At 67.3% G+C, this 25,281-nt stretch overlaps 11 protein-coding genes across 11 annotated transcripts; 9 read left to right on the top strand and 2 right to left on the bottom strand.

The window, feature by feature from the left end:
* Positions 1–12: 12 nt before the first annotated feature.
* Positions 13–2,626, top strand: RHOBADRAFT_53786 (uncharacterized protein; the record flags this gene model as incomplete). Its single annotated transcript, XM_018417006.1, has 7 exons — positions 13–21; positions 128–625; positions 697–1,000; positions 1,079–1,350; positions 1,428–2,004; positions 2,081–2,253; positions 2,333–2,626. The coding sequence occupies 7 exons, from the start codon at positions 13–15 to the stop codon at positions 2,573–2,575; spliced, it is 2,076 nt and encodes a 691-aa protein (XP_018270902.1). The 3' UTR covers positions 2,576–2,626.
* Positions 2,627–2,796: 170 nt separating this feature from the next.
* RHOBADRAFT_53787 (uncharacterized protein) lies at positions 2,797–4,045 on the top strand (the record flags this gene model as incomplete). The annotated part of the gene is made up of 3 exons (XM_018417007.1): positions 2,797–3,009; positions 3,101–3,226; positions 3,316–4,045. The coding sequence occupies 3 exons, from the start codon at positions 2,797–2,799 to the stop codon at positions 3,808–3,810; spliced, it is 834 nt and encodes a 277-aa protein (XP_018270903.1). The 3' UTR covers positions 3,811–4,045.
* Positions 4,046–4,350: 305 nt separating this feature from the next.
* Positions 4,351–4,945, top strand: RHOBADRAFT_44376 (uncharacterized protein; the record flags this gene model as incomplete). Its single annotated transcript, XM_018414399.1, has 4 exons — positions 4,351–4,457; positions 4,529–4,653; positions 4,726–4,748; positions 4,853–4,945. 4 exons carry the CDS (start codon positions 4,351–4,353, stop codon positions 4,943–4,945), a joined length of 348 nt encoding a protein of 115 aa, XP_018270904.1.
* A 751-nt stretch (positions 4,946–5,696) lies between these two features.
* RHOBADRAFT_53788 (uncharacterized protein) lies at positions 5,697–7,945 on the bottom strand (the record flags this gene model as incomplete). Its single annotated transcript, XM_018417008.1, has 8 exons — positions 5,697–5,797; positions 5,971–6,072; positions 6,174–6,272; positions 6,338–6,447; positions 6,540–7,173; positions 7,247–7,414; positions 7,490–7,695; positions 7,779–7,945. 8 exons carry the CDS (start codon positions 7,943–7,945, stop codon positions 5,697–5,699), a joined length of 1,587 nt encoding a protein of 528 aa, XP_018270905.1.
* Positions 7,946–9,485: 1,540 nt separating this feature from the next.
* Positions 9,486–10,938, top strand: RHOBADRAFT_27290 (uncharacterized protein). The gene is made up of 8 exons (XM_018412783.1): positions 9,486–9,668; positions 9,739–9,772; positions 9,832–9,892; positions 9,959–10,135; positions 10,198–10,354; positions 10,424–10,598; positions 10,668–10,775; positions 10,842–10,938. Exons 1-8 carry the CDS (start codon positions 9,512–9,514, stop codon positions 10,867–10,869), a joined length of 897 nt encoding a protein of 298 aa, XP_018270906.1. The 5' UTR covers positions 9,486–9,511; the 3' UTR covers positions 10,870–10,938.
* RHOBADRAFT_36803 (glycosyltransferase family 90 protein) lies at positions 10,913–13,573 on the bottom strand. The gene is made up of 10 exons (XM_018413385.1): positions 13,453–13,573; positions 13,079–13,383; positions 12,664–13,010; positions 12,554–12,596; positions 12,317–12,474; positions 11,656–12,241; positions 11,565–11,594; positions 11,327–11,490; positions 11,204–11,242; positions 10,913–11,129 (listed from the first exon to the last, which is right to left on the bottom strand). Exons 1-10 carry the CDS (start codon positions 13,525–13,527, stop codon positions 11,086–11,088), a joined length of 1,791 nt encoding a protein of 596 aa, XP_018270907.1. The 5' UTR covers positions 13,528–13,573; the 3' UTR covers positions 10,913–11,085.
* A 993-nt stretch (positions 13,574–14,566) lies between these two features.
* On the top strand, positions 14,567–15,667 carry RHOBADRAFT_53791 (uncharacterized protein; the record flags this gene model as incomplete). Its single annotated transcript, XM_018417009.1, has 6 exons — positions 14,567–14,588; positions 14,659–14,668; positions 14,728–14,874; positions 14,952–14,978; positions 15,067–15,432; positions 15,504–15,667. The coding sequence occupies 6 exons, from the start codon at positions 14,567–14,569 to the stop codon at positions 15,559–15,561; spliced, it is 630 nt and encodes a 209-aa protein (XP_018270908.1). The 3' UTR covers positions 15,562–15,667.
* A 141-nt stretch (positions 15,668–15,808) lies between these two features.
* Positions 15,809–18,037, top strand: RHOBADRAFT_36805 (uncharacterized protein; the record flags this gene model as incomplete). The annotated part of the gene is made up of 7 exons (XM_018413386.1): positions 15,809–16,108; positions 16,229–16,339; positions 16,385–16,544; positions 16,608–16,960; positions 17,037–17,240; positions 17,312–17,617; positions 17,729–18,037. The coding sequence occupies 7 exons, from the start codon at positions 15,809–15,811 to the stop codon at positions 17,954–17,956; spliced, it is 1,662 nt and encodes a 553-aa protein (XP_018270909.1). The 3' UTR covers positions 17,957–18,037.
* Positions 18,038–18,260: 223 nt separating this feature from the next.
* RHOBADRAFT_27300 (uncharacterized protein) lies at positions 18,261–19,955 on the top strand. Its single transcript, XM_018412784.1, has 5 exons — positions 18,261–18,321; positions 18,492–18,597; positions 18,660–19,096; positions 19,261–19,693; positions 19,786–19,955. Exons 1-5 carry the CDS (start codon positions 18,274–18,276, stop codon positions 19,878–19,880), a joined length of 1,119 nt encoding a protein of 372 aa, XP_018270910.1. The 5' UTR covers positions 18,261–18,273; the 3' UTR covers positions 19,881–19,955.
* A 603-nt stretch (positions 19,956–20,558) lies between these two features.
* Positions 20,559–22,095, top strand: RHOBADRAFT_36811 (uncharacterized protein; the record flags this gene model as incomplete). Its single annotated transcript, XM_018413387.1, has 7 exons — positions 20,559–20,933; positions 21,003–21,119; positions 21,176–21,301; positions 21,368–21,416; positions 21,479–21,632; positions 21,694–21,900; positions 21,966–22,095. The coding sequence occupies 7 exons, from the start codon at positions 20,559–20,561 to the stop codon at positions 22,093–22,095; spliced, it is 1,158 nt and encodes a 385-aa protein (XP_018270911.1).
* Positions 22,096–22,854: 759 nt separating this feature from the next.
* Positions 22,855–25,083, top strand: RHOBADRAFT_15227 (uncharacterized protein; the record flags this gene model as incomplete). The annotated part of the gene is made up of 3 exons (XM_018412249.1): positions 22,855–23,298; positions 23,407–24,445; positions 24,701–25,083. The coding sequence occupies 3 exons, from the start codon at positions 22,855–22,857 to the stop codon at positions 25,081–25,083; spliced, it is 1,866 nt and encodes a 621-aa protein (XP_018270912.1).
* Between the last annotated feature and the right edge of the window lie 198 nt (positions 25,084–25,281).

Consider the following 25,281-nt stretch of genomic DNA (forward strand, 5'->3'; position numbering starts at 1 on the left):
GCGAGCGATGTCATGACCGAGGTCCGCTCCCCTGTCCCTCTCGCTCAACCCGATCACGTCGAGTCTGATCCTCGACACGCACCCACCGGCCACCCTGTGCACCGTTGCGACCTTGTTCACCACGCAGGACATCCTCCCCCACGTGCCTAGCGCGCTCCCACTCGTCGTCGTCGACTACCTCCTCGGCTCCCTCACCCACACCTCGCCCTTGCGACGACGCACCGCGCTCGTCCTCGTCCTCGTCTCCTCCTTCCTCGCCGTCCGCATCCTCGTCTCGATCCACGCCGTCCTCAACCCGCCCCGAGTCGCGCCCCCCTCGCTGTGGGAGCTCGAGGACGCCCTCGCGCTCAACTACGTCCCGAGCCCGCCGACGGGCGCCCAGCAGGCCGCCCACTCGCGCCTCGTGTCGCTCATCGAGTCGCGCAAGTCGGCCTACCCGCCCTCGCTCTTCCGCGGCGCCTCGCTCCGCAGCGAGGCCTCGCCTGCCGTCGGCGTTACGGCCGTCGTCCTCCACTGGAAGCGCCGCAAGGGCCTCGAGCTCGTCGTGCGCCACATCACGCGCTACCCGTTCATCCGCGAGGTCATCGTGTGGAACAACCGGCCCGGCGTCGACCTTTCGTCCGAGGTGCGCCCGCCTGTTTTCCCTTCCCCTTCCTCAAGAAGGCGCGACTGACCCGCACTCGTCGTGCCCTGCAGGACTTGATCATCTCGAGCCCGCCCGGGTCCGACCTTCCGCCCGCCAAGCTCCGCATCGTCAACTCGCCGTCAAACGTGCACGACGCGGGCAAGCACCTCGCGTGCAGCATGGCCTCGTTCGAGCACTGCTACTTCAACGACGACGACTGGCTCAACGTCTACATGGACGCGACCTACACCAAGTACCTCGAGTGCTGCTCGGGCAGGGGCGTCACGGGCGCCGGCGGCACCGGCGGGCGCATCGCGAGCAACACGCTGCCCATCATCCACCTCGAGCATCGTCGGTGGCGGTTCGAGCACTCGGGTGCGTCTCGTTCCCTCCCTTTGCCTCTCAGTTTCGGCATGCAGGTCCACTAACTCGAGCCTCGCCGTGCGTGCGCAGGCATCGGCCTGCACACGGGCTTCACCTGGCTCGGCACGGGCTCTTTCGCGCCTCGGCACCTCTCGCGGCGCTTCATGCAGCAGCAGCAGGCGGCGCCCGTCGCCCTCTCGAGGGCCCAGAGCCTCGTCGCCGACATGTTCTTCTCGCTGTGGACCAACACGTACCCGGAGCAGATGCCCAACGACCTCGTCCCGATCGATGTCGAGGGCGGCGAGGTGGGCTGGAGCAGGGGCGAGGGCGTTGACCAGTGGGCCATCGTCTACGGCAACATTGTCCGTCCCTCTCTCTCTCTCTCTCTCTCTCTCTCCCACTCTGGGTCTCCCCATCCTGACGTCGCTCGTCTGTGCAGCGCTCGGCCATTCGCACCCTGTACACGGTCCTCTCGCTCGCGTCGCCGACCCTGTCGCCCTCGCTCTTCCCCCTCGCGACCCCTCCCGCCGAGTCGCACACGCGCGCGCCGTGCTCCAACGACGGCTGCCTCTTCACGACCTCGCTCACGCCCTTCCCGCCCGCGTCGGCCCTCTCGACCTCGTACGCGCTCGAGCCCTCGGGCTCGCGCTCGTCGCCCTCGAGCCGCGCCGCGCGCGCCTGGCGCGCCCTCACGGGCCATCACGGAGGAGGAGCAGCGGCGAACGTCATTGACGTGCGCCGCGCGAGGGGCGAGCAGCGCGCGCACGAGCGGGTCCTGAGGGAGCAGCGGCGCGAGCTCGAGCGGACGAGGGGCAGGCCGCGAGGGCTGGACCCGCTCGCGAGCGGGTGGAGCGTCAGGGAGCACGAGGAGCGGTGGAACGAGCTCGTGCGGCCGAGGGTGGCGGCGGGAGGGACCGAGAGCGCGTGGCCTGACGAGGGGTGGTGGACGAGGAACGGGAGCTGGCACCTTGCGGTCGATGGGCGAGGGACCGACACGTGCTGGGAGAGCTTCAGGCGTGCGTCCCCTCTCCCTATCTCTCCCTCCCCCCTCTCAAGCCGTCGGACTGACTCTCGCCGCCGTCGCACCCGAAGCGCCCGAGGCCGACGACCACTTTGGCCTGACGTTCGTCAAGCCGCGGCATGTGCGCGAGTTGACGCTCGTCGGCTCGCTCGACCTGGCCAACATTGTCGCGTGGGAGGACCTGAGCGGCGGGAGCGACAGCTGGGAGGTGCTCTCGGTGCGCGGCGACGGGACTGGCGGCTGGGTGCGTCCCTCTCTCTCTCTCTCTTTCTCTCTCGCAGCAACAGAGTCCTGACGCTCTCAGCGTCGTGCCACCCACGCAGGAACCACGCTCGCTGGTCGGCAAGCCCCGGGTCAAGCCCCTGTCGTCGACGACCGTGTCGGTCACGGTCCTGCTCGACCCGATCCGGACGCCTACGACGTTTGCGGTGCCGCACGAGGGCAACTACGAGGTGGACGAGGAGGGTCGCGAGGTGGCGATCCGCAAGCTCAAGGTCGTGTCGAGGGGGAGGAAGAGGGACCGAGTGCGCGTGTGCTCGTGGGATCTCGACGGGTGGAAAGTGTGAGGCGACGTCGTCTCTTCTTTTGTGTGCAATTCGCAGTACTCTGTCCCTGTCTGCGTCGAGAGATGGCCGGAGGAAGCCGTTGCCAAGTGGCGAAGACGCGCTCTCGCAGCTGCGAAGGGTCCGACGCGACCGGGGACCACCTCTCGTCGCTCTTCCTCACCCCGGCCCAGCACAGCGCACACCTGCACCTCGTCCACCACACAGCTAGACACGCGCCCACCATGCTCGCCCGCTCCGCCCTCGCCCTCACCGTCCTCACGGCCTCGATCTCGTCGCTCGTCGCCGCCCAGTCGGCCTCGTCGCTCGTCGACGGCCTCAGCGCCAACTGCCAGGCCGCCGCACTGTCGCTGTTGAGCAACTCGCAGCTCGCCCAGTGCGCGTCGATCGGCTCCCTGTCGTCCATCGTCCTCACGAGCGGGAGCGTTGTTGATCCAGTGTGTCCCACCCTCTCCCCCTCCCTGCGACCCCCGAGCCTTGCTCCTCCCTCGTCTGGACCACGCACTGACTCGCATTCTCACCCAACAGATCAACACCTGGCTCGGCAACTTGTGCGGCGAGCCGGACTGCAGCGAGGCGTCGCTCCAGAACGCCTCGACCAGCATCTCGAACGGCTGCGCGACCGAGATCAGCTCGGGCAGCAGCGACATTGTCGTGCGTCCCACCTTTCCTCCTGTGTCCGTCGAGGGTGCCAAGGATCGCGCCGAGCGCAGAGTTGCTCACCTCGCCGCCTTCCCCCGCAGACGACTGCACTGAGCGTCCTCGAGAACTTCAACGCTGTCAAGCAGGGGCTCTGCCTTCAGTACACCACCAACTCGTCGTTCTGCGTCACCGACCTCCTCAAGTCGGTCGAGAGCGCGACCGGCCAGTCGCTCACCGTCTCGACCCTCACGTCGCTCGACGCCTCGACCCTCGAGTCGCTCCCCGCCGCCTCCTTCTGCACCGACTGCGCCCACGGCCTCGTCACCAAGCTCGACGCCGCCCTCAGCAACGGCACATCGTCGTCCTCGACGGCATCGTCGCTCACGGGCGAGGTCACGTCGGTCTGCGGCCAGTCGTTCGGCGACGGCCAGGTCCCGTCGACCCTGTCCGAGTCGACCGGCTCGAACAAGACCACGACGACGAACAACGGCGTCGAGAGCAGCTCGCTCAGCGGCGCGCCGGCCGTCGGTGCCGGCATCTGGAAGGCGGCGGGTGCGGCCCTCGTCGGCGTCGCCGGCATCGCCATGCTCGCCTGAGCAGCCTGAGGGTCACTCGTCGCACGTGCGCCTGGAGCGCTTGCGACGGTCCCCTTGCCTGTAGCTGTCCCCCCCTTTCCCCTCTTCCAGCTCTCGCCAGTCGGCGTCACGCCCTCGCTTGTCCTTCTCCCCTCGCACCCCGATTTTCCCCCCTTCCCTCGCCAGCATAGACACTCGCCGCAGTGCTTCCGCCTATCCCTCGTGTTCCTCGTAACGACCCTCTCGTGAGCCCTGTTTGGCGTCGACGGCGAGAGAGAGTTGCCGCTTCCTTCCCTCGTCCCGCTCGAGCCTTCTCTGCGCCTCCTCGGCAGACCCCGCTTCCGCTTCCGCTTGATCGCGCCTCGCTTGATTAGTCGATTAGGGTCCGAGACCCTGCCTCGGCGAGCGGACTCCTCGAGCGGCCGTCCCTCGTCTGCCGCTCGAGCCTCTCCTCGGACTTTCCGGTCCGTCACTTTCTCTGTCCTCGCTCGCGTGCTGCTGGTCCTTCTTCGACGCTCGCTGTAGACTCGGCACTCCTGCTCGGTCATTGTCACTGGCAGCATGACCGACTGCTGCTGCCTCGTCGTGCACCTCGCGCTGTGCCTCGTCCCGCCGTTCCCGCCGGTCGCCATCTTCCTCGTCAGCGGGTGTTCCTGCCTCTGCATCGTGTGCGTCCCTCTTTCGTCTCGGTCGCTCCTCTGTCGTCGACGCTCACGCCCTCTCTCTCGTGCCGACACAGCGACCTCGTCCTCGTCCTCGTCTCGGTCGGCATCCCGCTCTTCCTTAGCCTCCTGCTCAACGTCGCCACCTGGCAGGTCACCGTCGGCGCAGGCCTCGGCATCTGCTACTTCCTCGCTTTTTGTAGTGCGTCCTCGCTCCCTGCGACAGCGCGCGACGCCGACGACGCACTGACCTCGTGCGCGATCTCGCTCGCAGTCGCCGTCTGGGCCGTGTGGACGGTGCGTCGACAGCCTCTCCTTCTCCGTCTCTCGACTCTCGAGTATTGTCGTCGTCAAGCGACGAACGAGCTAACCCTCCCGCTCCATGCAGCACTACTCGTCAGGCCGACCTGCGCGCGTTCTCTCCGAGGGCCACCTTCCGCCGCCCGGCCGTCGGCGCCGCGCCATGCTCGCCTCTCTGCGGGGCACAGGGGTGACGTTCGACGGTCTGGACGCGAGGGAGGAGCTGGGCGGGCAGGGAGGGACGAGCGAGGAGGAGGAGAGCGGGACGGACGAGGAGGTGGGAAGGAGGAGGGCGAGGGCGGCTCGCAGGATGGTGCGTCCCTCGCACCCAGTCTCATTCCTCTCAACGAGCACAAGAACTGACCTCGAGGACCATCCCGCAGCGACGAGAGGCGGGCAGGGCGCAGAGATGGGCATGACGGCGCAGGGGAACGTGCGCTCCTGCCGACGACCTTCTCAAACCTGGACCCGCCGCTCATGCCTCGACACCGCCTCCCTTCTCCGTCAATAGCGTATCAGAGAGGAGGACAGAGCTGGCTCGCGTAATCCTCGCCTCCTCGGCCGTGAGGCCGCATCCGAGCGGGGAGGAAAGCTATATCCTCGAGGTGAGTCCTTTCTCTCCTCCTCCTCTCCTCCCTCGTCCGCTGTACTGACGCCCTCTCTTTCGCCTTTTGGATCTTTGCACTCTTCGTGCTCGCGGGCATCTTCTTGGCCCTGCTCGGTGGAGCGCGCCCCAGGCGTCGTAGCTCGTCCGCGCATCTCTCTGCATCAAGCACAGCTTCCCTGCGCACGCGAACCTCTCGAGAGAAGGGCGGCACGAAAGTGGGAACGAACAGGTATAGATTATGCCCAGGAAAGACACGAGGAGGAAGGCCCGAGGAACGACGAGAGGGAAAAGTGACAGTGGTGCGAGGCAGGAGAGATCTATGGACGGCAGAGAGCGGCTCAGACGCGGTTTGCGCCTGCAGGAGCCTCGTGGTTGCCGACGAAGTTGTCCTGGTCCTCGCCGGAAAGCTCCTCGAGCGACTTGCCCTTGGTCTCGGGGACTGTGGAGGAGGAAGGGGTCAGTTCTGAGTACGACAGGGCGCAAAAGGGCGCGCGACGCACTGAGCAGGGTCGAGAAGATGCCCGTGAGCATGAAGAGGGCAAAGATCCAAAAGGCGAAAGAGAGGGCGTCAGTACAGCGGACGAGGGAGGAGAGGAGGAGGAGAGAAAGGACTCACCTCGAGGATGTGCTTGACGAAGGCGTTCTTGCCACCGCGGTCCTTGAGCTTGAAGGCGATGATCTGGGCGACGATGGCGCCGAACTTGCCCGAGGCAGCTGCGAGAGGGAAGGGAGCGTGGACGAGGAGAGGAAGAGAAGGTCAGTGAGAAGTTCGACTTGGGAAGGTCGACTTGAGAAGGTCGATGAGGGGGACGCACCCGAGATGCCGTGGGCGGTCGAGCGGTAGCGCGTCGGGAAGATCTCGCCAGGGATGACGAACGTCGTCGTGTTGGGGCCGTAGTTCTGGAGGAAGTTGGCTGCGGGAGAGAGGGTGAGGTCAGTCGAGGAAGGTAGGGAGAGAGGGAGGACGACGACGACGCACTGAGGCAGTACAGGAAGACAAAGGCACCGACTGCGTTCTCCTTGAGCTTGTCGTAGCCGAAGCCCATGCAGCAGAGAGTGATCGTGAGGCCGATGAAGCCGGTGAGCTGGCTGTGGAGTGAGGAAGAGGGAGTGGGTCAGTGCACGCTCGACGTCCTCGGTCGACACCCCGACGCCGCGAGAGAAAAAGAGAGAGGACGCACAGAGGCTTGCGGCCCCACGAGTCGATGAGCGCAAAGGCAGCCCAGAAGCCCGGGATGAGGCCGGCGCAGGTGACGATGATGTTGCCGACGGCGTTGTTGAACAGGGTGTGGTAGCGGTTGTACTGCGCCGTGCCCGACGTGACCGTGCCGTAGCCGATGGCGTTGAAGATGATCGACGAGTTGAGACCGAGGCCGTAGAAGGCGATGTCGAGCGCGAACCAGGACCAGGCGGTGCCGAACAGGACCTTGCCGTGCTTCCACTGGCCAAAGTGGTTGCGGAAGTCCTTCCAGCTCGCCTTGGGGACGTCGAGGGTGGCGACGGTGGCGGGCGTGCTGTCCTGGACGTAGGCGCCGGTCTGGAGGAAGGCGTCGACGTCGGTCGCGGCCTGCTTGATGTTGCGCTCGACGTCCATCGTGAAGCGAGGCGTCTCGGGGAGGGTGAGGCGGAAGTAGAGCGCGACACCGCCGGGGACGGCGCCGAGACCGATGATGAGGCGCCAGACAAAGTCGAGGTGGCGGGCGTTGTCGACCGGGTCGTTCATGATCTGAGTCTTGAACGCGGCGAGCGACGAGATGGCGACGAGCGCAGCGCCGAGCTGGCCCCAGCCCTGCGACCAGAACGTCGCAGTCATCACTGCGAGGGCGAGGCGAGAGAAGGAGTGAGCGGCGAGGCTCGAGAGAGGGCAACTTGAGAAGGCGAGACGCACTGCGACCACGAATGCGCGTCGCCGCAAACTCGGACGTAATGGTCGCCGACAGCGGGTAGTCGCCGCCGATGCCGATGCCCATGATGAAGCGCCAGAAGACGAGGACGCCGATGATGCTGATGGCCGGGGCGTGGCCGGCGACAGCCTGGCCGACCGTCGCGATGATGACTGGGTGCGAGAGAGCTCGTCAGGAGTTGTTTCCTCTCGCGCCGTCGAGAGAGAGGAGAGGACTGTGCGACGTACTGACCATGAGCTCGAGACCGTACATCTTCTTGCGGCCGACGACGTCGGCGAGCCAGCCGAACAGGAGCTGGCCGATGAACGTGCCGACAGGCGTCGCGATCTTGAGGCCGAGGTCCTGGTTGGGCGTGAGGGCGCCCTTGTGCGACTGCATGTTGTACACGTAGCCGATCATGCCGGCAGCCAGGTTGATGGCGAAGATGTCGTAGCTGCGTTCGCGAGGAAGGAGGAGGAGGTCAGCGACGGCGCACGGGCCCTCCTCCCGACTCGGCTCGCAGCGAGAGGGACTCACGCATCGGTAAAGAAGCCGACACCGGCGACAGCGCAGGCCTTGACGTGGAACCAGGAGAACTTGGCGTTGTCAATCTCGGCGAGGGCGGCGCGACGGCGGGCGTTGAGGTCGACGGCGCCAGTCGGCAGCGACGAGGTCGAGTGGATCTCCTTGGTCTCGTACGACATGGTGAAGGTCGCGAGAGCCTTTGGCGAGCGAAGGAAGGAAGGGAGGACGAGGAGGGAGAGAGAGGAGGGGAGGGCGGCGCGGTCGACAGGCGCGTCCTGCGAGGCGGCATTCCCTTTCCCCTGGCGGCTGTGAGCGATCTAAATTCGGGGACCGCGTGCGGCGAGGCGCAAAGTCGAGAGCGAGAGCCGGTGCAGCGGAACGTGCGACGATTTTCGAAACTGTCGGCCCGGTCGAGATCAGAATCTTGCCCAGCTCTTGGTCCTTGTCGACGCTCTCGCGGCTGACACAGGGCTCCTTTGGCTCTCGTTCCAACTCGTACGAGCTCAGCTGGTCCTTCCCTTCCTCTACGGCCCTCCAACGACTCGATACGAGCTGTTGTGAGCTGAGGACGCCTCTCGAGCGAGTCGAACGTGCGCTTCTCCTCGTCGCTCCTCGTGCGTGAGCGATCGAGGCCGCCGCGCACGACCGGCCTCCGGCGTCTGCGCTCCCTCGCACGGACGAGAGCGATCGAGCTCCACTCCGTGCAGGCGCAGAATCTTCTGCTAGCGCCGTGCTCGTGCACGTTCCGGCGCGGCGTCTGGCCCGTGCGCCTCGCCGGACGCTCCGCGGCGGACGTCGACGCTCCGCTGCCCTGCCGCGTGGGCCACTCTCGAGCGAGCGAGCCTCGCCACAACGTGTGCATGTAGCCCTCCTGCACGCGAGAGGAGAACGCGCACGAGTCGAGGCGAGGCGCAAGCGAGCGCTGCTCGACTTCCCTCGATTCGACTTCCGCTCGTCGAGACGCTGCGAGCGGATCGTGCGCAACCTTCCGACGTCGCCGAGAGCATGACACAGATCTGCGTCGGCGAGGAGATCGAGCCACGGCGGACGAAGCTAGCGCAACGGGACCGGTTCCGACGAGAGCGCTCGGATCGCCCGCTTGCGCTGCTGCTGCGGCCCCGCACAGCCTTGATCCAAGCTACAGCTAGCAGCACGGAAGCTTGAGAGCAATTCTTGGGCGTGCGCGCTGCGTCGAGACGCGAGATGCCGCCCGTCGTGCTGCTGAAAGCGAGGCGGGCGGCAAGGGCGGGCGCCCCGATGTCGGGGCGCGCGCATCCTCTAGCAGCGGCGAGCGGAGGAGCAGAGAAGCAGGAAAGCCTCGAGCTCGTCTGCGCAGCTGCAGGAAGCCGAGGCGAGCGCAAGATGCCGCAGGTGCGGGAGGCTCAGATGCGACCCGCGCGCGCAGGCTCACGCAGCGGGCGAGCCAGCCCAGCGCGACCCGCACCGCACCGGAGAAGCTGTTGGTAGAGGCTGTGCAGCCCACGAGACCCATTCGGGGCGTGGAGAGAGACGGGAAGGAGCGAGAGATGAAGATGGGGGGAGCGACGGGCGAGGCGCGCGAGGGCGTTCTGCTGGACGCAGTGGGCCGGCGGGTGGCTGAAGATGGTGTGCGAGCAGAATGAGTCCTGCTTTGCGCGGATGCGCGAGCTGGTTGTGCGAGAGAGGAGTGCTCCCTCGCCGGAAGAACGACTCGTCCACCACAGCTCCGCGCGCGCACCAGCAAGACCTCGGCAGACCCGCGCAAGATGGGCAAGAGCACCGCCGTGCGGCGAGACGTCTTCTTTCGGTCGGCCAAGGAGGAAGGGTACCGCGCTCGCTCTGCGTACAAGCTCCTGCAGCTCGCCGAGCAGTTCCAGCTGTGGGAGGGCGTCGAGCGATGCGTCGACCTGTGCGCTGCACCAGGTGCGTCCTCTCCCCTGTCCTCTTCCCCTCTCGAGGCGGTGCGAGCTGACCTCGCTCCTCTCGCACTTAGGCTCGTGGTGCCAGGTGCTCTCGCAGAAGCTCAAGTGCGTCCGCATTACAGCCCCTCTCTCCCATGCAGAGCTGAACAGCCTCGAGGTCGCAGTGCCGAGGTCCCCGCCGCCGACGGTAGCGCTCGCATCGTCGCCGTCGACCTGCAGCCCATGGTGCGCCCCACTCTCTTTGCCGCCTCGTCGCAGGCTCGTGAGCTAACTCAGCACCTCGTCCTTCAGGCCCCGCTACCCGGCGTCGTCCAGATCGAGGGCGACATCACCAAGACGAGCACGGCCGAGCAGATCATCTCGCACTTCAAGGGCGGCCGGGCCGACCTCGTCGTGTGCGACGGCGCACCCGACGTCACGGGCCTGCACGACCTCGACGAGTTCGTCCAGGCGCAGCTCCTCCTCGCAGTGCGTCCCGCTTTCTCCCTCTCGTTTTGCGCCCGGTCGCTCTGACCCCTCTCCTCGCGCAGGCCCTCAACATCACGCTCAGCGTCCTCCGACCGGGCGGCACGTTCGTCGCCAAGATCTTCCGCGGTCGCGACGTGACGCTCCTGTACGACCAGCTGCGCTGCTTCTTCGACCGGGTCACGTGCGCAAAGCCGAGGAGCTCGCGCAACAGCAGCATGGGCGCGTCTCCCTCCCTCCTCCTCTCTCTCTCTCTCGTTGAGCAGCATTGACTCTTATCTCTACTCGCAGAGGCGTTCGTCGTGTGCGAGGGCTTCCGGGAAGGCTTCACGCCCGACCTCACCAAGCCGCTCCTCGACTTTTCCTACTCGACCACCGACTCGCCGACGACCGAGAGCGGCGGCAAGAACGACGTCTCGGGCGCCATGCGCTTCATCGCGCCGTTCGTCGCGTGCGGCGACCTGAGGTGCGCCCCCTCTTGCACTGGTCGTCGTCGCGCGCTCGTCCGCAACTGACCCTGTCGAGGCGTCCGCAGCGGGTTCGACTCTGAGACGCACTACCCGCTCTTGTCCGACAGCATCGCCGCAGAACCTCTCCAGGCGCCGACAGCACCGGCGTACCGCGAGTTTTTCGAGCTGCGACGGTCCGTCCCGCTCTCCCTCTCTGACCTTTCCTCGCGCACGGTCCTCACCCTCGCTCTCTCTCGCAGGAACGGCGCTCTCAACCAGCGCGCTTGACGTCCCTCCTCTCCTCTCAGTAGACGGCCTCGCGCCAGGTGTTGTATCGCATGAGCTCTATTCGCAACGCGCTCCGAGGGAGAGAGCAAGAGAGAGGGTATGGCGGGGAGATGCAAGGTGGTACAGAAAAATGCTCGCCGTTGAGTGCCCCCTCGTCCTCTGCGCCGCTCTCGCCCGTCCCTCGACGTGCGCCTCCTTGCCGACTCGCGGTCGCATCTATGCGCCCGGGCCCTGGTAGTCCATGCTGCGCCGGTCGGGAGCTGCGCGAGAGGGGCTCGAAAGGGTGAGTGCCGGCACGACGTCGAGAGCGGTAGAATGAGGACGGGGGACGCACAACTGACACGAGCCCACTCGAGCGCGAGGCGGAAGAAGTCTGCGAGCGCGAGAGCGAGAGCGACGCGTGAGCGAAAGGTCCTTCTCGAGAAGGCCAAAGAGAGAGGAGAGAGCGGCGACGCACAGGCCTCCATGTCCTCGTAGCGCCAGAACCGCGTCGCGTAGTCCTTGCCGTTGTCGGCGATCTGCTTGGCGAGGTCGTCGTGCGCGTTGCGGCCGTCGAGGTCGCCGGCGAAGAAGGCCATGATGTCGAAAAGGTCCGTGTAGTCGACCTTGAGCGGGATGTAGCTGCGGCGAGGGACGGCGAGAGCGTGAGCACGACGAAGGAGGAAGGCGAGAGAGGAAAAGAGAGAGGGACGCACTGCACCCAGGGCTGGATCCAGCCGGCGTACCTGAGGGACGACGAGGGTCAGGTTCTGCTCTGAGCGACGACGAGGAGAGAGCGGGACGCACCACTCGGGGAAGATGGTGCTCTTGATGACGGCCGAGTTGCTCGACAGGAGGCGGTGGAACCGGCCCGACCACGCGTTGCCGTCGAGGTCGAGCAGGTACTTGTAGTCGTTGGCCTCGTTCCAGCCGAACGTGCGCTGAAAGTCGAACAGCTTCTTGACGGCGGCGCACGACCCGTCGTCGACGTCGCACTGGCCCTCGCGCCCGGTGAAAGCAAAGTCGACGTAGCGGTCCATGAGCTGCTGGGTGGCGATCTGCTTCTCGACGAGGCTCTCGACGCCCGGCGCCGTCTCGAGGCCCTCGCCCGAGAAGCGCACTCGACGGGTGCCCGTCTTGTCCTTGCCCATGAACCACAGGCGGACGCGCTGCGACGAGCGCCACCACGTGCCGCGGTCGAACCAGACGCCCGTCGTCGAGCCGCGCCAGACGGCCTTGGCGTGCGCCTTCTGGTCCCACTCGGGGTCCCACGGCTCGTGGTCCCAGTACTGCTCGAGCGGCGTGAGGAGGACGTCCGAGTGCATCGTCGTCTTGGCGAACGAGAAGAGCGGGCGCAGGAGGAGCGGGCGCATGCCGGGCCACGACGTGAAGCCTGCGAGGACGAGGCTGCGAGTGTCAGGACGGCATTCACAGGACACGGGAGAGAGAGACGAGGGGGAGGACGCACCGTGCAGGTATTGCCACTCGGGGTTGGCGCACAGGTCCATCGTCTGGAGGTGGTCGGCGACGAACGACGGGCCGCGCGGCAGCGTGTCGATCTCGAGGCCGTCGTACGCTCGTCGCAGGCGCGAGTTGGCCGGGCACGTGAGCGGGAAACCCCACAGGCTGCGGGCGGCGGTGCAACGAGAGGGTGAGGGTCAGGTCCGTGCGCGCGAAGAGTGGAAGGAGGGAGAGGTGGACGCACGCCGCGTCCTCGCCGGTCTCGGCCGCCTCCGAGTCGCTCAAAACTGCGGGAGAGAGGTGTCAGGACATGCGCGAGGAGAGTGGGAGAGGCACAAGCGGGCAGGGACGCACGTTTGCCCTTCTTGGCCAGCTCGACATGCTTCTCGCGCACGTCGTGCTCCATCATGATGCTCGGTCCGTCGTGCGCCGACATGGTGATGTTGACGTCGGGGACCCACTTGGTCCACCGCTTCATGAGCTCGGCCTGGTCCTTGGCCCGACCGTCCTGCGCGTGCGACCCGACAATCTCGACGGCGCCCTTGTTGATGACCATCGTGAACGTCGTCGGGTCGACCTGCTGCTCGGCTTGGCGCGTCGCGAGCGTCTTGGGTGACAGGGCCCAGAAGGGGAGGATGTCGGTAAACGTCTGGTCGAACTCGTCGATGAGGATGACCTTGTTGGCCTGCGCGAAGCGGAACCTGTGGACGCACGAACGTCAATGTCTCGCACTTCAACCGACTCGGGGAGAGAGAGAGAGGGGACGCACCAGTCGTCAAAGCCCTTGGGCGGTGGTCGCCGATGCCGCCGCTTGTACTCGCGGACCGCCTGCTCGAGCGTCTTGCTCTGGCGCTTGAGCTTCTTGTCCCACTCGGTCGTCGCGTTCGAGATGAGGTCGTGGATCGGGTGGCGCATCGTGTGGGCGAGTTGAGGGCGCGACGCCTCGAGCGCAGAGTACGGCGACGAGTCGCTCGACGGGTGCAGGGCCGAGGGAAAGACGAACAGGTGGCCCGACTCGTGCACGGTGTAGTTGTGCGTGTCCGAGTCGTGGGCTGGTGCTCGTGAAAGTGGTGCCTGCAGCGAGCAAGAGGGTCAGAGAGGATCGACGGGAAGGTACGAGGAGGGGGAAAGAGGCGGACGCACGATGACCATGTTGCTCCGGCTCGAGCCGAGGGTCGGGCCAAAGATGCCGCTCAGGGCGAGGACGACGCCGACCATGAGGGCGGGCACGAGCGCGAGCGGGTGCAGCCGCAACCGCGAGTGCAACAGGCCGTCGAGGATCCCTCCCGGCGCGCGCCCTCCTCCCGGTCCGCCGCCTCCTGGTCGAGGCAAGGAATGGTACGGCGTGTCGGCCATGTCGTCGTCGTCCGTGTCGCGTGCGAGGAGCGGGACGTGGACCGATGAGCGACCGGCGGCGGGCCCGGCTGCACCTCGCACGGGCGGGTACTTGTCCGAGACGCTGCTCGTAAAGTAGTCGGGCGAGGGAGGCTGCCCTGGAGCGAGGGGACCGGACGACGAGTGGGCGGAGAGGGCCGGTACGGCACCAGAGGGAGGAGGGAGGGTCGAAACGGGCGAGGGTTCGGGGAGGTGGTCGAAGTGGGCTGAGCCGTCGGGGACGACAAAGTTGGGCGTCGACGGGATGTGCTTGAACGAGTGGCGGTTCTGCATGCCCTCGTGCGGCGGCGGGAGGGCGAGGCTGATGCTCGACGCCGGCGTGGGGACGAGGGGCGGCGAGATGCGAACGCGGTCGGCGGCGGCGGCGGCGACGGCGAGAGTGGCCGCTCCTGGCCTAGGTGCGAGGGGCTCCGTGGCGGTAGACGGGGCTCGCCAGGCGTCCTGGCTCGACGGACGAGAGTAGCGAGAGCTTTTGGAAGCGAGCGCGACCGAGGAGCCGAGACGAGGCGGAGGCACCTGTGGACGCGCGCCGACGTGCGCGCGCCCGGCCGTCCGGGCTCGCCTCTGCGCTCGCAACTGCAGTCTGAACCGCGCCCTCGTAAGCGCCAGGTGCTCGTACCCACCGAGCAAGCGAGCTGGCCCGCCTCCCCCTCGCTCGCACCGCCTCTCTCGCTCGTCGCTCTCTTTCGCGGCGCATCCTCTTCGTGAGCCATGTGTAGCTGTCGAGACCGTGCAGCAAGGGTCCCGAGAGAGAGAGAGGCCGCGAGTCGGGTTGTGGGGAGAATCGCTCGCCTTCCTTCGCTCACCTCGCTCGCTCGTCCCGCCTCGACCGTACATCCAGCTGCGACCCACCAGAGCAAAGATGTTTGCTGTCCTCGTCCCAGGTGCGCTCGCGCGGTCCCCTGCACTCCTCGTTGCGCCGCACCCTGGCTCACCTCCTCGCCGCCTCTGCAGGTCGCCTCGTGTACGTCCACCCCTCGTCTGGACCGCTGTGCCCGACCTGACCTCTCTCTTGTACCACAGGCAACCCGTCGTCCAGCTGCCAGACTCGCCCGAACGGTTCGCCGTCCAGATCCCGGACGCCCACGACCTGAACCACATCTCGGTCTTCCTCACCGGCCAGGCCCCGTTCCCGGACGGCTACGGCTGCACCATCCACCTCGAAGCGCCGTGAGTCCCGTCACCCCCTGGTCTCTCGCCCAAGAGAGGACGAACCGCTGACCTCGACCTCTCGCCCCGTCGCGCAGAGGAAAGGGCTGGCAGCTCATCGGCGGGTGCGTTCACGTCCGCCTTGACACGTCCGCCTTGACAGCGTGATGCTCTCCGCGTACATGCTCTGACACCCTTCCGCCCGTCTCGCAGGCTCACCAACGCCAAGCCGTCGGCCATCTTCCGCCTGCGCGGCACCTTTGTCGCCTCGTCGGCCGCATCCACCTCGTCCTTTGGCTCGTCCGGCTCGTCCAGCACGGCGACACTCGGCATCTCGTGCGAGCCCCTCGCTGCCGTCGAGGCGCAGCTCGCGGCGCTCGGGCAGACGGGCGCGGGCGCGGCGGCCAACCCTGCGCTCGCGACGGCGCTCGTGCCCGCCAAGCCGGCCGGGCCCGACCCGGTGCAGCTCGCGGCGCTCGTCGGAAAGAACCTGTTCAACGCCGTCGGCAGCTTTGCGCAGCCGTTGCCGAACGGGCAGGGCTCGTGGATCGAGTTTGGGCTCGTCGAGAAGTGGTACAGGTGCGTACACTCCCTCTCTCGCCTTTGCCCTCAAGTGGCGCCTGTCCTGACAGCCCTCTCATGTCCTGCAGGGAGTTTGAGCGCAAGCTGCGGACGACGGGCGTCGGGTTCCTGCTGAGGAGCGACTGAGGGGGCGGTCAACGTTGGCGGGAGCGAGTCTCGCAGAGCTGGTCCGGCCGTGTTACCTTGTTGTTCGCCATGCATCTAAAGCAATCGCATCGCAGTCGTGACTGTCCTCGAGCTACGCCTGGGTCGTGCTGAGAGATCCGTCTCGTCGGACCGCGTCGTGCCCGATCTCGCACCTCGGCTTCGTCTCTCGCGCTCTCCCAGCCCTCGCTCGCTCGACCCGCACCCGCTGCGTGGAACACAGCCAGCCATGGCCTCACCCTATGCCGCACCCGCCGCGTACGCGACGCCCGTGCCCGCCGCACCAACGAGCCTCGCGTCCGAGCAGCTCGTCGCGGCGCTGTCGGCGTCGCTCGCCCGCCTGTCCGAGTTGTCGTCGCGCGTGCCGGGCAGCGCCATCGTGTGGCGGTACCTCAAGGCGAGCCACCAGGACGACCCGTTCCGCACCGTCCTCGAGATCCTCCTCGTCTTCTTCATCGTCCGCACCTACCTCATGGCTCGCACAAAGGGCGAGAGCTCGGGCAAGAACTTTGTCAAGTTGAGCGAGAAGGTGCGTCCTGCCTTTCCCTGCCTGCGGACGAGCCCGAGGAGCCGCCGTGGTCGAGTGGACTGCGGGACGGCGGCGGAGTGTTGTTGGACGCGGTCGCTCACACTCCCTTACCTTCTGCAGGAGATTGACGAGCTCGTGAGCGAGTGGACGCCCGAACCCCTCCTCCCGCCAAACCAGGAGACGCCGCTGCACCCGCCCATCATCGTCGGCGCGACCGGCCCTCGCCCCAAGGTCATCTTCCCTCAACCCGGCCAGGACCCGCACGACCCGACGCAGCCCATGTCGCTCGACCAGCCGGGCAAGCAGGTGACCAACCTCGCGAGCGCCAACTTTGCCGGCCTCGCGGGCAACGACCGCATCAAGGACAAGGCCATGCGCGCTCTCCGGCGGTACGGCGTCGGCAGTTGCGGCCCGGCCGGCTTCTACGGCACTTTCGGTGCGTCCTCTGTCCCTTTTGACGAGGTCTAGGGCACGAGAAACTGACCGCTTGCACCCACAGACGTCCACCTCGAGCTCGAGCGCGACATTGCCGCCTTCCTCAACGTTCCCGCCGCCATCATCTACGCGCACGCCTTCAGCTGCGTCTCGTCGGTCGTGCCGTCGTTCTGCAAGCGTGGCGACATCATCGTCGCCGACCGCGGCATCAACTTTGCGCTGCAGAAGGGCATCCAGATCTCGCGCTCGACCGTGCGCTGGTACGACCACGGCGACTACGCCGGGCTCGAGCGCATCCTCGAGGGCATCCGCAAAGAGGACAAGAAGTACAAGCGCAACCCGACGGCAAGCAGGCGGTTCATCGTCACCGAGGGCATCTTCGAGAACGATGGGAGCATGGTCGACCTGCCCAAGGTGGTGCGTTCTCGCCTCCTCCTCTCGCTGTCGGCCCTCGTGCAGCACAAACTCACCCGCCCTTCCTTGACGTCGACAGATCGAGCTCAAGAACAAGTACAAGTACCGCCTCATCCTCGACGAGTCCTGGTCGTTCGGCGTCGTCGGCAAGACCGGTCGGGGCGTCACCGAGGTCTTTGACGTCCCGGCTGCGGCCGTCGACATGCTCATGGGCTCGATGGCGAGCTCGCTCGCTGCAGGCGGCGGGTTCTGCGCCGGCAGTCGCGAGGTCGTCATGCACCAGGTGCGCTCGCTCCCCTTCGTCCATCTTCTTCTCGTCGGCCCCGCTCACTCAGTCTTGCGCCCCTCCTGCAGCGCATCAACTCGCCCGCATCCGTCTTCTCCGCCTCGCTCCCGCCTCTCCTCGCCGTCTCGGCGTCCGAGGCGATCGCGCTCCTGTCCACCTCGGTCACTTCCACCAACCCGGCCCACCCGCTCGCGTCCCTCCCCGCCAACGTGCGCGCCCTGCGCACGATCCTCGACCAGATCCCGACCATCGAGATCTTGTCGGCCGAGATCTCGCCCCTCATCCACCTCATGATCAAGCCGTCGACGCTCGACGCGCTGCACAAGGCGGCGGCGGACGGCGGCGTCAAGGGCCGCGCACGCAGCCACTCGAACGTGTCGCACCCGCCGCCGCAGCCCATCGTCGTGCAGCCGGCGCCGGGCGCGGTCGGGTACCCGTCGACGCTCGCGCGCGGCGTCGACGTCGAGGCGAGGCTCGAGGCCCAGTCGGCGCGAGAGGAGCAGGAGCGCCTTTTGCAGGAGATTGTCGACGCCGCGGCCGAGAACGGCGTCCTCCTGTCGACGACCAAGCGCAACTGGGCGCAGGAGATGGTCGAGCTGCGGCCGAGCATCCGCATCTGCGTCACGAGCGGCCTGACCAAGAAGGAGGTTGAGAAGGCCGGCGCCGTCGTCAAGAGCGCCGTAGCCAAGGTCCTCGGCAAGGGCAAGAAGTAGACTCTTTTCCTCCATCTGTACAAGCCTCCATCTACGTGTCCCTCGTAATCATGACGGCGCCCTGCGCTCGTCCTCCTCTTCGCCCGCACTTTGACTCTCTCGCGAGCGGTCCCTCGTCGCGAGGAAGCTTGCCGACCGAGAGCGCGATAGGGCAGAGCTTCGGCAAGCCTGTGCTGAGCAAGCGATCGAGAGTGACCCGCCGTGGAACGAGTCGCGAGTTGACTCCTCGTCGCGCCGCCGCGGTGGAGGCGAGGAGGACGAGGAGGCCAGGCTCTCTCGCTCGCTCTTCACTCTGCTGCCACTCGGTACCTGCTACGATGGCTCCTCAAGTTGTTGCTCCTAGCGCCGAGTTCGACTGGCCCAAGGTGCGTCCGCGCTCCCTCCTCCCTCCCTCATCTCCTCCCCACTCCCCGCGGCCTCGTTCGGCGACAGCCACCTCTCGACGAACCGCGGTGGGCAGCTGCACATGTGACAGACCGCCATACGACCTACCGGACCCTGGCTGACCTGCCCGCATGGCGTCTCCCTCCCGCAGCTCGCCTTCGACCTGTACCCGACGGCCGGGTTCGTCAAATACGTGTGGAAGGATGGCAGCTGGGGCAAGCAGGAGTGGTCCGACTCGCCCTACCTCAACATGCACAGTGCGTCCCTTCTCGACCGCCAGCTCTAGAGCGACCTCGAGCCTGACCCTCGCCTCTCGCAGTCAGCGCCGTCGGCATTCAGTACGGCGCCTCGTGCTTCGAGGGCCTCAAGGCGTTCCGCCACGAGGACGGCCAGGTCAAGCTCTTCCGCCCCGACGAGAACTCGGCGCGCCTCAACCACTCGGCCGCCGCCCTGTCGATGCCCGAGGTGCCCAAGGACCTCTTCCTCGAGGCCGTCCACACCGCCGTCGCCCGCAACCTCCAGTTCGTGCCGCCGCACGCGCCCTACGGCGCCTCGGGCTCGTGCTACGTCCGGCCGACCCTTATCGCGACTGGCGCCGAGCTGGGCCTCGTCGCAGGTCGCGAGTTCACGTTCTTCGTCTACGTGACGCCGCTTGGCTCGCTGTACGGCAGTGCGGGCGGCAAGGCGCCGGGTGTCGACGCCGTCGTCGTGCACGACTTTGACCGCGCTGCACCCATGGGCACCGGTACGGTCAAGGTGAGCCCCTCGCTCGGTCCCTCCCTCCCTCCCTTCCTCTCGCCTTCCCTCCTTCTCTATCTTTCCGCCCCCTGTCCTCATCTCTCGTCCTCGTCTCTTCTGCCTCCCTCTCCTTGACCTCTCGCGAATCGCGGGACTGACCCAGAGTGTCCGTGCGCGCGCAGGCCGGCGGCAACTACGCCCCGGTGCTCAAGTACCAGGCGCGAGCAAAGGCTCAGGGCTACGCCATCACGCTCCACCTCGACTCGAAGACGAGGACGCAGATCGACGAGTTCTCGACCAGCAACTTCATCGCCATCAAGAAGCGCGACCACGAGTCGGACAAGCCGACGCTCGTCTACCCCAAGAGCGAGAGCATCCTCAAGTCGGTGACGGCCAAGTCGTTGATGGACATCGCGCGCTCGCTCGGCTGGAACGTCGACCACCGCCCGATCGCGTTCCAGGAGGTCGTCGACGGCGGATTCGAGGAGGTCATGGCGTGCGGCACGGCGGCCGCCATCACGCCCATCCGGTCCATCACCTACCTCAAGGACGACGGCGAGCAGGCCAAGGTCTCGATCGGCGACGGCCAGAACGCGGGCCCGCGCACCCTCGAGCGTGCGTCCTCGCCCTCTTCTCCCTTCCACCTCGCCCTCGCTCGCCCCCTTCCTTTCGAGCAGCGACTCATGCCCCTCCCTCGCTCCTCGCAGTCCTCCAGAACCTCACCGGTATCCAGGCGGGCAACGTCGAGGGCCCGGCAGGCTGGCTCTGGCCGGCCGAGGGCGTCGACGCGGCCAAGGCGTGAGGTGGACGCGCTCTCTCGCAAAATGCGGCGGCTCTCGAGGGGCGGGCTGCAACTTTGTTCTCGTTGCACCTCTCTGCCTGTAGCTGTCTCGTGAGAGCGAGTTCGAGAGGGCGCCGAAAATGCGAGCGACCACGATCGACGAGGCGGTGCTCGCCGAATCCCTCTTGCTCGTCGACCTCTCTGCCGTCCGCCATGTCGGGCTCGGCAGTGCTGCCGCCAAAGCGGCCACCTCGCTCGCCTCTCAAGCTGCAGCTCCCCGGGTCGGCACCCGCAACGCCGCCCGCCCACGAGCCCGGCCCTCCTCAGCTCTCCCTCGCCCCCGCATCATCCGCGCCTCGAGCCTCGACGACCAAGCCCGGGCGGCCCTCCCTCAAGCTCCCAGCAGGCGTCACGAACGGGCTCGCCGGCCTGTCGCTCGCGATCCCGACCAAGGGCCCGTCGCACTACTCGTCCGCCCTCAACGGCCCGGACGAGTCCGAGTCCGAGTTCGACGACGACGATGACGGCGCGCACCGCCCCTGGGGCCACGGCGAGCAGGAGCGCATGGCGGGCGAGCTCCTCGACGTCATCAACGGGCCGGCGGGCGGGCACGAGCTCGAGGAGGAGCTGAGCGGGGCGACCCGACGGCCGAGGAGCAACTCGCGCGTCGCGAGCCGCAAGCCGAGCTTCAACGCCGAGATGCTCAAGGCCGCGGCCGCGAGCAAGGCCGCCGACCACCTGTCGCCGCCGCTCTCGGGCCCGGGCGGGTTCGTCTCGACCGCGTCCTCCGGCGTCGCGGCGCCGTCGCCCAAGATCACGTTCTACGGCGACCACGTCCAGGCCGTCCTTCGCGACTCGCCGCACCCGAGCCCACGACTGCCCCTTCCGGCACAGGCGGGCTACGCGTCGGGCTACGAGAGCAGTGGGCTGAGCGGGACCGAGGACGAGGGCGACGACGACGCGCTCGACATCTCGCCGGGCACGATCGAGGACCGCGGCAGGCTCGGCGAGGGCGCGAGCGGCGAGGTGCGCAAGGTGCTGCACAAGCCGACCGGGCTCATCATGGCCAAGAAGGTGCGCTCCTCGCCCCCCTCTCTCTCTCTCTCCGACATGCGGATCTCGCTCACTCTGCCGCGGCGACAGACGATCACGACGTCGCCCAACCCCAAGCTCCACAAGCAGCACCTGCGCGAGCTGCTCTTCATGCGCGACTGCACGCACCCGCACATCGTACAGTACTATGGCGCGTTCCTCGAGGCCGTGCGTCCCCCTCTCTCTCTTTCCCTTTTCTTAATCTGACGTCGCCCGACCCACAGAACAACTCGCAGATCGGCATCTGCATGGAGTACTGCGAGGCGGGCAGCCTCGAGCGGCTGTACAAGAAGGTCAAGGAGCGCGGCTACCGCACGGGCGAGAAAGTGCTGGGCAAGATCGCCGAATCGGTGCGTCCTCCTCTCCCTCCCTCCCTCTTTTGTGCGACCTCCCTGACGGACGGACGGCCGTTGCAGATCCTCGAAGGGCTTGTCTACCTGCACGACCAGAAGATCATCCACCGAGGTGCGTCCGCTCGAGCCCCCCTTCTCGCGCCCTCGTACTGACGACCCGATCCTCCTCGACAGACATCAAGCCCTCGAACGTCCTCGTCACGCGCGACGGCCTCATCAAGCTGTGCGACTTTGGCGTCTCGGGCGAGCTCGTCGACAGCCTCGCAGGCACTTTCGTCGGCACCACCTTCTACCTCAGCCCCGAGCGAATTCGTGGCGGGCAGTACTCGTGCGTCCCTCTCCTTTTCTCTTTCCCTTGGTCGTCGCTCACACTCGTCGTCCCTCTGCAGGATCAACTCGGACGTGTGGTCGATGGCCGTGACGGTCCTCGAGGTCGCCCTCAACCGGTTCCCGTTCCCTGCGCCCGGCGAGGCTCCCCTCAACGGGCCCATCGAGCTCCTCACCTACCTCTTGCGCATGGGCGCCGTCGAGCTGCGTGACGAGCCCGAGAACGGCATCAAGTACACGAACGCGTTCCGCAACTTTATCCAGGTCTGGTGCGGCGTCGTCGTCCACTCCTCTTCGACTCGGGCCGTGACTGACCTCCCTACCGCGCCCGCAGCCTCGACAAAGACCCGGCGACTCGACCTGGACCTCAAGCGCTCCTCTCGCACGGCTGGATCCGTCGCAGTCGGGAGCGCCAGCCGCCGGCCGACCTCGCGAGCTGGGTGCGCGGACTCGACGCCGCCTGAGCGCCCGCCGTCGTGCCCATACCTCGCCCCGCCTTCCCTCTCTCTCTGTATCCCTCGCTCTCGATACCTCCCCTTTTCGCAATGCAACCCTGGTTCCGACTCGCGCTCGAAGCGGCAGCATCTGGAGCTCTCGCGAGGCTGGATAGCTGCGTCTCGCGGCTCGCCTTGCTTGTCCTTGTCTCGCACGCTACGCAGGCTTGCTCGCTCGCGGCCAGAGCGACGTTGGCTGCGCCGGTTGTCGGCAGAAAGCGAGACCTCGACACCGCCGCCTCGCGTCTCGCCCTTGTTGAGCAACCTCATCTCGTCGCCTGCGCCTCCTGGTCGAGCACGAGCACGCCCAAACTCGCCAGAGCCGGTCCCAACACCCCGTCCAGCTCGAGCGCGCACCGTCCAGCCCCCCGGCGTCCCTCGTCGCCTCCCCGTCGGCTCGAGAATCCTCGACCACCTCGCCCGGCCCGCCTCACCGGTGCGTACACTCTGCCCTTGCACTCGATCAGTCACCGAGCGAGCTCTGACCTCTCGCAAGCCACACACAGCATCCCAGGCCTACTCGTCGCCGAGCTCTCTCGAGCGTGCCCCTTCTCGTCGCGTGAGTGATCAGCTCGCCAGCCTCGTCGCCGTCGCGGTCCGGCTTGGCGACGCACGCTGTGCGCTCTCTTGGCCTGTGTACTGACTGCCTCGTGCACCTGCAGCCTCTACCTCACCGACCTCGACCTCCCCCTCCTCCCCTTCTCCTCCCCCCGCCATTCATCTACGACGATGAAGGGCATCCGCCGATCCCTCAACAAGGACCGCATCGGCGCACCGACCGGCGTCGTCAAGACGTCCGGCGCCACGTCTGGCGGCCCTCCTTACGGCCAGCGGCCCGTCGTCGCTCGGGCACCCGCACCACCCCAGCGCGTCATCCGCGCGACCGCCGCCTACCGGGCCCGCACCGCCCAGGAGCTCAGCTTCGAGGAGGGCGACTTCTTCCACGTCGTGAGCGACGAGGGCGGCGAGGACTGGTTCGACGCGGCCAACCCGATGACGGGCGCGCGAGGGCTCGTCCCCTCGTCGCACTTCCAGGTCCTCGGCCGCAACGTGCGCGAGACCGGCCTGCAGGGCCCGGGCAAGAAGTCGTCGACGGGGAGCGGGAGCGATCGTGGGAGCGGGTCGGGCGGCAGCCCGTACGGCGCGGCGGCGGCAGGAGGGCGCAGCGGGAGCGTCAGCAGCGCCTCGGGCCTGCAGCCGGGCCCGCCGCACGTCGGCGCCGCCGCGCACAAGGCGTCGGTCTCGTCGCAGGGCAGTGGCCAGCTGCGGCCGCCGTCCCAGTCGGCGAGCAAGCACCAGCCGCTGTACGGCGTCGTCCAGTACGACTTTGTCGCCGAGCGGCCCGACGAGCTCGACGCCAAGCGCGGCGAGCCCATCATCGTCATCGCGCAGTCCAACCACGAGTGGTTCGTCGCCAAGCCGATCGGCCGCCTCGGCGGGCCCGGCCTGATTCCTGTCGCGTTCGTCGAGATCCAGGACATGGCGACGGGCAAGCCGGTCGAGAACGTCGAGGAGCTCATCCGCAGCGCCGTCGTGCCCAAGGTCGAGGAGTGGAAGAAGATGACGGCCGACTACAAGCAGGCGTCGATCCCGCTCGGCCGGTTCGACTTTGCCGACACGTCGAGCGCCGCCGCTCCCTCCACGGCCTCGTCATCGGCCGCCGCCGCCGCACCCGCCCCGACTTCTGCCCCTCCTCTTCAAGCCATCCCCTCCCCGAACGGCGTCGACCACGACCAGGCGTACGACCAGGCGTACGACTCGCCGACCGGCGACGCCCTCAGCCCTCGACAAGGCGGGTACGACCCGCGGTACTCGTACACGCGCGAGCGGCGGCAGTACGGCCTCGTCACGTCGGCGTCGGTCGAGTCGTTCCACCAGGAGGAGGGCTCGTTCTGGTTCCACCTGCGCGCCTTCTTCTCGACCGGCGCCAGCCTCGTCCTGTACCGCCTGTACCAGGACTTCTACGACTTCCAGATCGCGCTCATGGACGAGTTCCCTGTCGAGGCGGGCCGAGTCGCCGGCGACGACGGCCGCACCGAGCGCATCCTGCCCATGATGCCCGGGCCGACGACGAGCGAGGACGAGAACGTGTGCTCGCAGCGCGTTATCGACCTGTCGATCTACCTGTCGGACCTGTGCGCCCTCCCCGAGCACATCCGGGCCTCGGGTCTCATGTACGAGTTCCTCGTGCCTCGAGCCGGCGACGTCGAGGTCGCGCCAGGGCACGCCGGGTACGGCGCCGACGCGTCGCCCGCGCCGAGCCAGGGCATCGAGAACCAGTACGGCGAGCTCGTCGACTACCTCGACCAGCTCGACAGCAGTGCCGGGGGGCGCAGCTCGAGCGAGCAGCTCGCGCGAGGAGGGTACGCGAGCGGGAGCGCGGCAGGAGCAGACGTGGCGGACCAGATGGGGCGCATGAGCCTGAACGGCGCGGCGTACGGCAACGGCTCGTACCAGCAGCAGCGACAGTCGCAGCAGCAGCCCGAGTACGATGGTGCGTCTCTCGTCCTCCTCGTCGTCCCTTTCCCTCGTCCTCGTCCTCGAGCTCACCCAGCCTCGTCGCCTTGTCTCGCAGACCAATACGACCAGGGCTACTACGACCAGCCTCCTCGGTCGGCCGAGTCGACACGTCCGCCGATGGGCACGGCCAACCAGGGCGCGGCCTTCATCAAGATCAAGATCTTCCATCGCAACACGGACGACCTGATCGCGATCCGGGTCCCGCCGACCGTCTCGCTCGGCGCGCTCCTCGACAAGGTCCGCGACCGGCTCGGGAGCGACGTCACGCAGCTGCGGTACCGCGAGGAGGGCGGCGGAGCGGCGGGTAGCGGGGCACAGTTCGTCGGCTTGCGCGACGACGAGGAGCTCGAGCGATGGGTCAGGAGCGGCGCCAAGCTCGTGTTGGCGCGTCCCTCTCTCTCTCTCTCTGTGTGTGCGACGACCCCGACGAGGCACTGACTCTGGGCCGACGTGCGCAGTATGCCGACTGAGCGCGAGGCGGCAGGCTGGACGAGGCGTTGCGCGAGGCCGTCGGGCTTTCCAGGCTTCTTCCCTGTTCGTATTCCTACCTCTTCTTCCTGGGTCACGCTCGTCCGTCTTTGAGCTGCAATGCACGTCTCCTGCCAGGGCTGCACGAGCCTCTTGCCCGCCGAGAGC

Source organism: Rhodotorula graminis (genome assembly GCF_001329695.1).
Source record: "Rhodotorula graminis WP1 unplaced genomic scaffold RHOBAscaffold_7, whole genome shotgun sequence".
Taxonomy (NCBI): Eukaryota; Fungi; Basidiomycota; class Microbotryomycetes; order Sporidiobolales; family Sporidiobolaceae; genus Rhodotorula; species Rhodotorula graminis.

Bases quoted from the DNA above. Each gene is read 5' to 3' on its own strand.
- RHOBADRAFT_27300 (XM_018412784.1), top strand. From the start codon at position 18,274: ATGGCTCCTCAAGTTGTTGCTCCTAGCGCCGAGTTCGACTGGCCCAAG. The intron at 19,097-19,260 runs GTGAGCCCCTCG...GTGCGCGCGCAG, and splicing joins TGGGCACCGGTACGGTCAAG to GCCGGCGGCAACTACGCCCC. The intron at 19,694-19,785 runs GTGCGTCCTCGC...CGCTCCTCGCAG, and splicing joins GGGCCCGCGCACCCTCGAGC to TCCTCCAGAACCTCACCGGT.
- RHOBADRAFT_27290 (XM_018412783.1), top strand. From the start codon at position 9,512: ATGGGCAAGAGCACCGCCGTGCGGCGAGACGTCTTCTTTCGGTCGGCC. The intron at 9,669-9,738 runs GTGCGTCCTCTC...TCTCGCACTTAG, and splicing joins CGACCTGTGCGCTGCACCAG to GCTCGTGGTGCCAGGTGCTC. The intron at 10,136-10,197 runs GTGCGTCCCGCT...CTCCTCGCGCAG, and splicing joins AGGCGCAGCTCCTCCTCGCA to GCCCTCAACATCACGCTCAG.
- RHOBADRAFT_36803 (XM_018413385.1), bottom strand. From the start codon at position 13,527: ATGGTCGGCGTCGTCCTCGCCCTGAGCGGCATCTTTGGCCCGACCCTC. The intron at 13,011-13,078 runs GTGCGTCCCCTC...GTGCGTCCACAG, and splicing joins CCCAAGGGCTTTGACGACTG to GTTCCGCTTCGCGCAGGCCA. The intron at 12,475-12,553 runs GTGCGTCCACCT...CGCCGCCCGCAG, and splicing joins GAGACCGGCGAGGACGCGGC to CCTGTGGGGTTTCCCGCTCA.